The sequence below is a fragment of the Nipponia nippon genome, unplaced genomic scaffold (assembly GCF_047370975.1).
Source record: "Nipponia nippon isolate SJK-2023a ecotype South Korea unplaced genomic scaffold, ASM4737097v1 scaffold_8, whole genome shotgun sequence".
NCBI classification, from domain to species: Eukaryota; Metazoa; Chordata; class Aves; order Pelecaniformes; family Threskiornithidae; genus Nipponia; species Nipponia nippon.
This window is the reverse complement of record NW_028262402.1, coordinates 15,062,573-15,074,408: the sequence shown is the minus strand read 5'-3', so window position 1 is coordinate 15,074,408 and position 11,836 is coordinate 15,062,573. Positions and strand designations below refer to the sequence as shown.

Genomic DNA, 11,836 nt, shown 5'->3' with positions numbered 1-11,836 from the left:
CGGACGGGGCGGCGGCGAACGCGGGGAGACCGACCGTTACGCGGCGCCCCCGGGCGGCCGCCCCCGCGGGGCAACCGTCCCCGCGCCGCCCGGCGGGAGGCAGCGCGGCGCCGGCCCTGCCGCGCGGAACCGGGGGGGGAGCGGCACTCCGCCGCTTCCCACCTCCTCACGGCGGCCCCGCGGGCGAGAGGCAGGGGAGGCGGCCGCGGCCCTCCCGGCGCCCAAGGCCAGCGCCGTCCCCAGCCGCCGCCGCCCGCGCCCCACCCCCGCGGCGCTGGGGCCGTGCGGGCCGGCGGGGGCGGTGCCGCGCCCGTGACACGCGCGCGGCACCGCCCACCCGCTCGGGCGCGCGGGGGCGGGGCGCAGCGCTCCGGTGGCGGCGGCGGCGGGGGCTCCTTCGGCGCGGAGCGTGTGCGCGGCGGCCCGCGGTGCTCCGGCGGCGGCGGCGGCGCTCCGGCCGCCGGGCGGGGGAGGAGGTGGTGCCAGACTCCGGCGCCGCTTGCCGGCAACGAGGAGGAGCGGAGCGGCTCGTGAGGCGGCCGGAGGAGGAGGAGGAAGCAGCGGCGCTCGGTCGGCCCCGCAGCGCTGCCGCCACCACTTCCCCGCTGGGCGCCAGCCTGCCCGGGAAGGCGATCCGCTCCCGGAAACTCTCGGCTCGCCTCTCGCCGCGGCGGCGGGGTCTCGGCCGGGCTCTCCGCCCCGGCGCAGCGGGCGCGGGGGGCAGGCAACTTCTCGCACTTCTCCGGAGAAGACTTGGGGCTGCCCCGCGCCGGGGGCGGCGGCGCCTGGCGTCCCCGCCGCCCGCCGCGGCGGGAGAACTTTCCCCTCCGAGCGCGGGGCGGCGAGCGGGGCCCGGGAGCGCCGGCCGCGGCGGGAGGAGCACGGCGGCGGCGGCGGGGCCGGCCGGGCGGCCGCCGAGATGAAGCTGAGCCGGCAGTTCACGGTGTTCGGCAGCGCGGTCTTCTGCGTGGTGATCTTCTCCCTCTACCTGATGCTGGACCGCGGCCACTTCGACCACCCGAAGAGCCCGCGGCGGGAGGGCACCTTCCCCAAGGTGAGCGGGGCGGCGCCCGGGCCGCCGGGGTGGAGGCGGAGGGGAGGGGAGGGCGGCGGTGCCGCCACCGGGCACCCCCCGGCTCTCCCCGCCCGCGGGTGCCGGGGCGCCGAGGCGCGGCTCGCCCCCTCCGGGCCGGCCGGGGCGGCAGCCGGGTGCCGCGGCTGCCGGGGCGGGGGACGAGCGGTGCCGCCTCTGGGCGGCGCTGCTGCCGGCGCGGCGCGGCCCGGCCCGGCCCGGAGCCCGGGGCTGCCGCGGGGAGGCGGGCGCAGCCCACCCGCCCGGCGAGGGGGCGGTGCGGAGGGGCGGCCGGCGGGGGGCTCTCCCCGGGCGGGACGGGTGGAGGCTGCGCTGCGGCCTCAGCGGCCGGCCGCCCCTCTCGGGAGCGGGGCGGGCAGCAGAAGGGAGAGCGCGGGGCTTGCTCCGCACGGTGGAAGCCGGTGCTGAGGACGGGTAGGAGCTGACAGGGAAAGCTGAGAACGCGGGGGTAGACCTCAGCTGTGGCATCAACAGGTAGGTTTAGGGAAATGCCGATTTCTTGTTACTGCTTTCCTTTTCGCTAAGCCATGCTTTGGAGCCGTGACTGGCTGATACCTGACTGCACCGCATGGTTATGCAAAGCAGTCCTTTAGTTCCTCACTGTCCCTTGTTGTCTGCGGGGGCGAGAAATTTAAAAGCTGCGTATCGCGGTAGTGTTCTAATAAGGAACGTTTAACCATGACAGGGAAAAAGTATTTCAGAGAGCACATGGTATGCTGTGCAGAATGGCAGAATGCTGCTGTGTATAAATAGCTTTGTTTTCTTACAGTCACAGAAAAAAAAAATACAGAGAGTAAAGTTGTAGCTTATTTATGCTTGCACTGTATTTGTTTTTTGGAAAATAAAACAAATGAAAGTGTTTTTTAGTACAGCAGTGTGGCTTCAAGTGAATAGAAGAGCTCAAAAGACATATTTGAAAAGTAACAATGATCTCTCTGATAGAATCACTAATTTTTCGTTTAATGCAAAGATAATAGTTAATACCATTTTGTTAATGATAAAGATAAAAACCTTGACTTAAATGTAAAGAAGGAGTGCAGATCTGTTCTGCCTTTATTCCTTTGAGTTACAGTTCAGAGGTCAGCCACTGTTTTTTGCAGGAACTAAGAGAACAGGAAAGAAGCTCAGGAGAAGAAAGCAAGATAAGGCTGGTTACAGCAGCTGTGTCTGTTCAATATATAGCTCCAGCAGGAGAGTGATGCCATGTGTGACACTTGTAACAGCTAAGTTTGGTGATATGGTCAGTATCTTATCTTAGGAAATCACTTAATGTGTCTTTATACCACCAGTTGAGTTTAATCCAGGTGAAGAATAGAACAGGAAAGCTTGTACATGGGTGGTCGGTTTGGGTTTTTTTTGTAATGTTAGATTTTGGTTTGAAATAGTTGAGTGAACAGGGAGATTTACTAGAAGTGTTTTTTCTTCCATTGTCAGTGTCTTGCAGTTGAAATTGCTGTGTCCTATAGTGTAACGCTGGTCTGCAGTGTAACATGGTCTTGTCTCTTGTGACCAGCGTTTAGTACCTTAATCTGTTGTTACACCTCTTCCTTCTACGTGATCTAGTCAGCTAGAGACAAACATTTCTCCTTCCGTCTTCCTCCCTCCCCTCGGTCTTCTAGAACAGTCTGTCAGTGTTTACTCTTTTTGCCTTTTCCTTATCTAAATTTCCTTGAGGCTGCTGACTCTCACTGGAGCGTCCGCTGCCTGTTACTCTTTTGGTCCTTCCTTTGGGTGAACAGCTACCTTTTGCTTTCTTACTGCTTTATCCTTTGAGGAAGTTACAGATGAAATTGATGTGATTTTTGTCATTTCGTTTTGCTAGCCACAGGGTAGAAATTGTTCACATTGTTAGAACTGGGAAATCTCTTGAAACCTAGCAAATGCTTTCAGAGCCCTATAACACATCAGTTTAAACTAAATGCAAAAGATGAAGAGTGGAATAGAAGCCACCAAAAATATTTGAAAGGAACAGCTGTAATCCTACCTCAGCTGACAAAAAGTTGTTTGTGTCAGTGCAGTGTTGCTAGAACTCAATGTACTGTAAGTGAAACTAGCCACAGATGTAGAAACTTCAAGCTGTTTTTGTTTGTGAAAAGCTGTGGCAGCAGTCGATCATCTGTCTGTAGATTTAAGAAGCCATTCTCTTTCATGATGACAAAGGTCAGAACTTTTTTTGCTTAGAAAAGGAATTGAGACTTCTTTCACCCAAGTTATTGGATTGATTCACTTCATAACTCTTTCTGTTCTGTGTGATTTTTTTTTTTTTTTTTTTTTTTCAGCTTTGCTGTTCCTCTGTGCAGTTCTGGTAACAACATATGTCACCTTTTGTGTCCTGAAAGTTGCATATTGATTAATTTCTTCTTCCTGACCTACGTGGCGTACGCTAAGCTCAGAGGAGAGCAGTGGGTACCTCTGGGAGCAGTCTCATGTTTAGCTTATGAGCGTTTGTGTATCTAGGCTTTTTATTCAATTTCTGCCAGGATTAGAGTTGGAATTCTTCAGCTGGCAGTGCCTGTTGGTCTGCATTTACCTAAAGTGTCATGGTACCTAATGCCAGTAGTAAAATAAATGATTAGGATTGCTGCTCCACTTTCATTTCCACTTTTTCTTCCAGATGAGGCACCTCCTTTTTGCATGGTTTTGGTGTAGTTTACATCAGACTCAGTCTTGGAAACCTGTCTTGTTTCAGGCTTATCTGCCAGTGTAGCCAAGCGTTGTCCTTCCAGAGCTTGCTTTCCAGTTTGAGAGTTCAAGTAGCTGTTCAAGGATGTCAACAGAAATGTTTTGCAGAAATAATTCTTGGACAAGATCTCCCAAGATGAGTGAATATCCATAGTCAGATGCCTTTACATATTCTCTAACCAAATACTTATAAATTCCTTCCACTGTTTTGCTAAACAGCAGCTGTGGTCAGACTTGGGAGGCAGTGGTGAGACTGTGTCTTTTTAGGTGTTGCGTTTGCAAAAGCTGGCATCAGTAGTCAGTTTTACAATGAATATTATCCACAGCTATCCATGGTAAGGTGGCATCATGGCAACTATAATAGAACTTGAGCTAAAGTGATTTGTAGCCTTGTCATCATTGGTGGTGCATTTAAATCATATCAGAAGATCTGTATGTTGCCATAGAACTGAAGTCCCTGTTAATTTTGGGAAGATTAGGTACCTGTAATACATGGAGATCAAGACTTACTGGCCTCTCCTCTGTAATTCCTGCATACATCTTTATGGATCCTGCCTGGTTGTCAGGTGTACACTGTTGTTACGACGGCCATGTCACAAGCTCTGTCTTTCTCTCTGAGCCGGTTCCTAGCCATAGGATGCTCCTGTCTCAAGACATGTCTTGGGACACAGTACGTCCTACTGTCCTGTCTCAGCCTAGGAACAACATTGCACAGAGAGGAGCTCAAGGTGGAGGAATAGCCTTATGTGCATTTTTAGATTATTATTGTACCAGTTGTCAGTACAGATCATTGTGTAAGAGTCTTCTAGTGGAATATAGTGGAAAAATGGTTGAGTATATTGTTTTTGTCTGTAATAACACAGAAATCTCTGAGAAATCTTGTGTGACTGTACATCAGAGGGAGGTTCAGAGTGGCGATGAGTCCTGTGCTGTCTCTTCTGCAGCAGGTGTCAGGTGCAAGTGATTTGTGGGCTAAATTGGTAACTACTAAATGAAAACTACATTCAAATCAAGTCTAAAGTGGAATAGGTCCATAAGCAGCTTATCTTAAAGAACCTGTGTTACTGTATACAGCTGAATACCAAATACTGATAAGCCCATATTAATCTATTCTATATTTTGGACCCAAATAGAAAAAAATCATTAGCCTAACATGGCTTATTTTCTCACCTAACTTTACCTTGGCTTAGAACAGATCCATAAAAGCTGTTCATTTACAGAAGCTTGTGGAATATTTCTTTGAGTCTAAATTTTGCTAGTTTCACACTTAAGCACACGTGGCACATGTTAAAAATCCAATTTAAAAAAAAAAAAATGGAGGATTTGTTCGTAAGAGTATCTTGCTTCAGAAATATGTGGTCTTTGTGTAGTTTTCACATGAAAGTTCATTTTTAGTGAATTTTATGCCTGAGCAAGGCAAAACAGCAACACAATGCAGCATCCTCTGTCACTACCTGATAGGTGATGGACATAAGCTTTTTTTCCTCTAACCACTTTCACACAGCTTGCCTTGGCTTTTATGGGACATATCTCCCCACTGTGTGCAAGGTTGTTTCTGGAAATACATTTTTAAAACTCAAGTCTGCCATGATTCGGGTTGGTAGGTGCAATGGCTCCTTTTTATCTTTGGTGTGTCCCTTAAACTTTATTAAAAGGTGAAGCACAAACATACAGCAACTTCCATCCTTGCCGTTTTCTTTTTTCTAAACAATTGTTATGTGAATAAGATCTTTCTTCCCCCACTCTGTGTTTTCTTCCCCCTCCCACCTTTGACCACAGTTATTTGAAGCTCACTCTGATCTTCTCATGTGTGTTAACTGCTTTTATGGGCTCAGTAGTTGCATTGCACTGAACAGAGGTGGTCAAATACAGTTCATCTAAAAGCAGCTGGCTTGTTCTTTTGTTTCCAGTGTCGTTACAGCAAAGCATTAAGTGGCCTGGCTGTTGGTGATAGTGCTAAAGCTTCTTTACCTGATTCATGCTTTCAAGGCATCTACACAATGCATCAGATACTTCTGCACAAATGGCACAAGCGGTGATTGTTGCGATATGGAGTGTTATTTCATCTGAGCTTGCCAGTAATTGGATAGTAGTACCACCTGGCCAAAATACGAATCACGGTAGGGTGGAGCAGTAATAGTAGGAAATTAGGGCCAAATACAAGGCAGAAACACCAGCAGTTCTCTGCATCTGTGTGCTGAACAAAAGTGCCTTGTGAACTTTACTCTGGAGTACTGCTGAGGCAGTACTTCCCTTACTGTAAGGAAGCACTACCTTCAGTTAGCCCTGAGTCTCCATTAGGTGGCTGTAACTACAGCATATCAGCCTCTGCTTGGTAGTTACCATGCCCCAACTCTGTGCAGTGTAAACCTCAGCTCCTGCCAGTGCCGGCGAGTCTGTACACTTCCTGTTTTGAAATAGCTCCTGATACCGTATAAACACCTTTTCCAGCTAGAGTTTTGCTAGGTGCCTTGCCGTAGTGAAGTGGCTGAAATCAGTGGCTTACGTGGACTAGAAATACATGTTCCTGCATGTTTGTAGTAATTGGTGTATTTTTATGAGCTCATTTGGGAGCTTTCAGACTTATGTTGTATAACAAGGAACAGGACTTCTGTATGCAGAATATTGGAAGTGGTGTGATCAGGTATTTAGAAAATGTTTGTTTTACTCTAAAATGTGAATAGTGGCAATTAAGGTTGTACATAATTTTGAAGTTGTCATTTTCTGACTTCTAAGTACTGAAAAATTGTGGGCACAGTGACTTTTAGTAGCATTCTTGCGAGTTTCACATCAGAGAGGTTTGAATGTTGAGTGAGGAAATCCACAGAAAGAATAATGATTTTACTGGATTTGAAACTTGTTGACTAACTTAAAAAACAAACAAACAAAGCCTTATTAACACCACTTACTAAGTTCAGAGTCTAAAAGCCTTTGAGTATCATGGCAAGAATCTTGAGTGTAAGAGAATGAAAATTTAGAATTTCTTCTGCTGAGCTTCTAGTACATTGTAAAGGAGGAGGGGCTGTCTTTGTGAACATAATTACAGGTCAGTAACAATTCTTTGTACTTCCTCACGTTCACAGAGTGTATTTGTCTTTGTTGCTTGCACATTTTATGTAAAGTTTTGGCTAAGCAGCAGTCAAGCAGAAGATAATAGCCTCCTTCAATTGCAGTCGTCAAATCTGGTGCAAAATGTTGAGCAAAATGCATTTTTCAGAAAAGCAGTAACACCACCTATAAATGAGCACTTTCTTCTGCTACCTGCAGTCAATGCCTAACTTAAACTCTATAAACTAAATGGAGAAAGTTCACTAGTTTGCTCTTACTTGACTTTTTCTTTGTCTGACACATGGCTTTGTTATTTTAAGTTTTGACTTGTTCAAATAAAAATAAACGTTATTAAAATGCTCATGCTCTTAATGCCACGTAAGCTGTGTTTCAGTTTTGTACTGCTAGCCATTTAAATAAAGATTCAGTGTAGGGCAGGGAGGGGAATGAAAAAGGAAATGAACCTGAAACGTTTCAGCCGAAGTAGTGGTGAACATTTTTCAGATTAATTGACTTTAAAGAGGGAATATTTCTAGATTCGTCTCCATCTCAGTTTTCTTTCTCCTTGCCTTCAGATCACTGATGATGGTTTCAAATTAGTCCCTAACAGCATGCCTTATTTTTATTTCTGTAAATTACATGAAACTTAAGTCTAGCATAATAGTACATTAAACACTCCTGTTATTGCTGCCTCTGGTAAAACAGAATGTGAAAGTCCATCAGGGTCTTGGAATCTATTTGTCAGGCTGCTGCATCTTTGAAATAGAACTTTGTCATTTTTTAAAAAGAACAGACTGTTGCTTTGTAGTTCAGTTAATTCGGAAGAATTCCAGTGCCTTCATAAAGTGAGCTTGTTTTGAATGGTACTTTAAAGGTAGGAAATTATTAACAAGGTTATTTATGTAATTTTCATCATCACAAATGCACATAAGCCTTCTGCCCAGATTAATAAAGGCTTTAAACCTTGACTTGTCCTTTTGACTGATGCATTGTATGCTTGCTTTTTTATTCTGTCATACCTTGCAATGTGAATACACGCTGAAACAGTATGTTCAAATATTAAGCTTTGATGCTACATCAGGTTGCATTTTTAAGTTTTACCTGCTTGCTCTTTCTGTACAGGAGGTGACCATTTAATTCTGCATTTAGCATGTTCTTTTCACTGTGCAGTGCTCGAACAGTGAACAGAGGATACTTTCTGGCCTTACTGTCTTGGTATGCTCGCATCTGATCAGAGGCGTATATCAAGATTTTTAGTAAAGTTAGTACATGCTTTGTGAAGATGTACCTGGAAATAGCTCTTGACTGGTGCAGGAAATTAGGATGACTGCCATTCAGTGCAGCCAGAAAATGAGACTTTTTGAGTCTGGTTTCCTGACTGCTTACTGTAGTAAATCTGTATACAGGCAACGATCTTGACTTGAATTCCACATCCCCTGGAGAGCTCTGTTCATTGTGGTACTCTGCTTTCTTCACCACAGCTCATCGGTGCACCAGAGCCTCTTATGCAGGACACTGCCAACTCCTTTGTGGTCTCCTGCTTGTTCATGTGGGTGAGAAGGAGAATGGGCTCTGGCTAGTTTTGAACCAAGTGCTTGGTGGTTGCTGGCTGAGTCTGGATACAAACAATCAAGTTCCAGCTGACCTAACCTCAGAAGTCTCTAATGTGGATTTCTCTTCTGTCTGCCTGTTTCCATGAACTTTCCTAATCTGTGGGCCTGTCATACTCCCCCTTTAATTATTTGAGCTAGCTGTCTTTTTCCTGATGAAATGATTGTTAGTGGCCTGTTGAAAGCGACTGCGTTTAGAGAAGGAGTGAACATTCACTGAGGAAATCAAAGTTGCAACTAATATCCTTTCTGCAATGTACAATGTTTAAATGGGAGAAACTGTCCATTCTCTGTTTCCCCAGAATAAAGCAGCTTGATCTTTCATTGTGTTACTGGACTTACCTCCTTGTGCTGGGTGGCAGTATGGTCCTTTCTGGAGTGAGTCCTTGCTACAGATCAAGCCAGCGTCAGAAGCAAACAGAGAAGGACAAGCAGAGGGCAGTGGGAAAGCAGACTGCTTTGGAGTATTTGGGGCGTGAAAACTGCTGAAGGGTTCAGACTGACTGAAGCATAAGGAACTGTTCATGTAGCTGGTTCATGTGGAAGCGGCAGGTTGCTCAGTGCAGCTAGCAGGTATGGACAGTTTTTGTTCCAAATGGGAGGAGGGTGTGCTGACCTGTGCTGTCCTCACATGGGAAGATTTCATTGGTTCAGTCCGACCCTATGTAACCATGGGGATGGTGAAGAGATGTGCTGCTCACATGATGCGATTCTTCTACTGATGCAGCTGTACCTGCTTTCAGTACTGTTGGATTTGCTGGTACTTTGCACTTCTTGTAGAAATAGTTGCTTTGCTGTGGAGTAGCAGCAGGGTTGCCTTTCTTGCTTTTTAGTAAAACCTTTATATGCATAATCTTATCAAAATATAAAGCCAGAGAGAAATGATAGAATGAAGTTTATACCAAAGTTGTTATAAACTTGTTAACTGGTTGTATAGGCCAGGTGATTCACGTAACTTTACATTGCATTCCCTTATGTTAAAACAAATATGCAGATTAATAGAGCATCCTTCAGTGATGTTCACTTGGACTAAGACAAACTTATTCAGACAGCGTACCTCCGGTTTTCTGTGCTCAAAGTCTTGCATCAGGATTGCTTCTTTTCTGAGAAGACTTGATGCTGTAAACTCAGGGGGAAGTCTGCTGACATTTATGAGTTGTGCAGCTAGACAAATTTTGCTATCCAGTATTTACAAAACCATGTAGATTACAAAATTTCAGGCAGAATTGGTTAAGGTAAAATTGGTACGTCTCTGCTTAGATTAAAAAAAAAACAAATTCACCCCCAAATGTGTGGAAAATTTTCAAACTTAGTTTAAGACAAAATAGAGTATCTTTTTAGTAATGGAGAGGTCCTGTGTGTTTTATTTTTTCATTAGACCTATATAATGCCCCCGTAACATGCTTCTAATCTGTTTTACTAGTATATTAACATCTATTACTAGCAATCAATAAGATGAAACATTTTTAGAGTAACTTCACTGTCTTTTACTGTTTGGCCTTGATACTTGAAGTTGGGCAGTGTAAGTCGGTTGCCTTCCTCTAAAAATGTTGAAACTGAATTTCATTTATTTCCATGTGTTAATTTCATTATCTTGAAGAGCTGCAATATTTTCCATGTTTAGCTCATATTTTCAAATAATTTTACTATTGAATACTATGTTTTAGGGATTGTCTACTCCTACCTATTTAAAATGAATAAGGAGAAAAGGTGAGCATACAATGAAAATAGAATTAGCTCTTGTGTAATTTGAATGCACGTGAAATTTTCAACTTGCGAATGGATTCCTGACATTAAGTATTTTCATACTGAATGAAAACTGGGATCCATTTCTAGTTTGTGACGCTGTTTCTTAAAATTAACTCTCATGGCTGATGCATTTCCCAATAGAAATTGAAAATACTTATTAAATCTCAAAAGATTTGGTTGCCTGTCACTTTTAACTTGGGCACTGCATGATATCATAGTTACATGTTTTTAACTGTAGCTTTTTATTTCATGTTTTGCATTCAAATTGAGTTAGTGCATGACATGTTTAAATGCTTTAGAAGAGAGGCATGATGCATCTCAGACTCTTCAGAAAAGAAAGCAGGATTGTCTTTATTAATGTCCTCTCCTAAGTTCAACAATGGGACATCTTTGTAAGGATTTCTTTCTCCAAATGACAGAATATCTACCTCCAAAGTTAAAGTAACATACTTTAACATACTTCTAAAAATCACTGCTCTTCAGAGTCCTAGGTCGGCTTGAACTCTCCACCTTAAAAATAAATTATTGCTGGAAATATATAGCAACATATAAAATCATTGTTGTTTGAAGATGATCAGGTAACAAATTACTATTTCTTGTGACACAGGAAGCAGGGAACTTAGTTTACAAAGAAAAGTGTTTTTTTCACATAATAAACAGTAAAATGCGAAAACTTGTTATTGTAGATATTTGAAGGTTTAAAGTATAATAAGTTAAATGAAAGGTCCATCTTAGAGATATGAAATATGACATGACCTCTGAATTGGAAGTTTTTATCTGGCTGCTAGAGGTTGGCAGTATATGCCAACAGAAGGATCAGTCTAAACGTGTATTTGGTGGTTTTTTAATGTGTGGGATTTTTTTCCTTGTGTCTCTTATTGGCCAGTGCTGGAGAGACTATACTTGGCTGGATGACATAAGGCAGATTGGTGGTGTAATCTATGACCAGGCAGTTGACAGGCTATTGCTAAGCAGTATAGAACTCTTTTCTTGTAGGAAGAGGTAAAATATTTCTAGAACATACGTGAATGAGAGTATAAATTTTAAACAGTTGTCTGATTTTACAGTTGTAGAGGCAACGTATATAGTGGTGAGATAGGTGTGAACAGTGTTTTAGCTGCTCACATGCTTGGTAACTTTTGTGAACTATAGTCATGCGCAGTGAGGCAGGTAATAATTTGTATAGATGGCAGCTGTTCTTTAGCTTCTTAGGAATCTAAAAACCAGAGGCTATGTTGGGCAGCCTGTAAAGCCCTAATCAGTATTATTTTATATATATAATTTTTAAAGTGAGTGGCATAATAGTCTATTAGTGTTCCGAGTAGAGAAACCTTTTTTTCTTTTAAAATGTCACAGACATTGAAAGAGAAAATACTAATTTTACACAGAAATGTGTACACACTATCTTTAATGTAGCATTTGAAAGATTTCGGTCTGGTTGTTTCTTTTGTGCCACCAGGGGGCATGGGACTACAGTTTTTTTTTCTTTCCAGTATCCCACCATCTGCATAGTGATTTCCTGTGGTTTTCAGTTCATCTGTTTTATAAGTTTCTAGTATTTGTCTTTAAACTGTTGAGATTCTAGGATGTTGGCCCTACATCTCAATTGGCTTAATCTGGATCTGTTGTCAAAATATATTTTTGTCTTTTGGGA

General features: G+C 44.3%; 1 protein-coding gene across 4 annotated transcripts in view; it reads left to right on the top strand.

The window, feature by feature from the left end:
• Nucleotides 1-369: 369 nt before the first annotated feature.
• MAN2A1 (mannosidase alpha class 2A member 1) overlaps nucleotides 370-11,836 on the top strand; it is a 119,087-nt gene continuing 107,620 nt past the window's right edge. For 3 of the 4 annotated variants that reach the window (XM_087741592.1, XM_087741590.1, XM_087741594.1), the window contains exon 1: nucleotides 370-1,054. In XM_087741592.1, the coding sequence (XP_087597718.1) occupies nucleotides 920-1,054 (135 nt within the window). In that variant the 5' untranslated portion in view covers nucleotides 370-919. Of the gene's footprint in view, nucleotides 1,055-2,242; nucleotides 2,334-11,836 lie in introns of those variants that run through there. The other variant, XM_087741591.1, reaches the window with a different exon arrangement.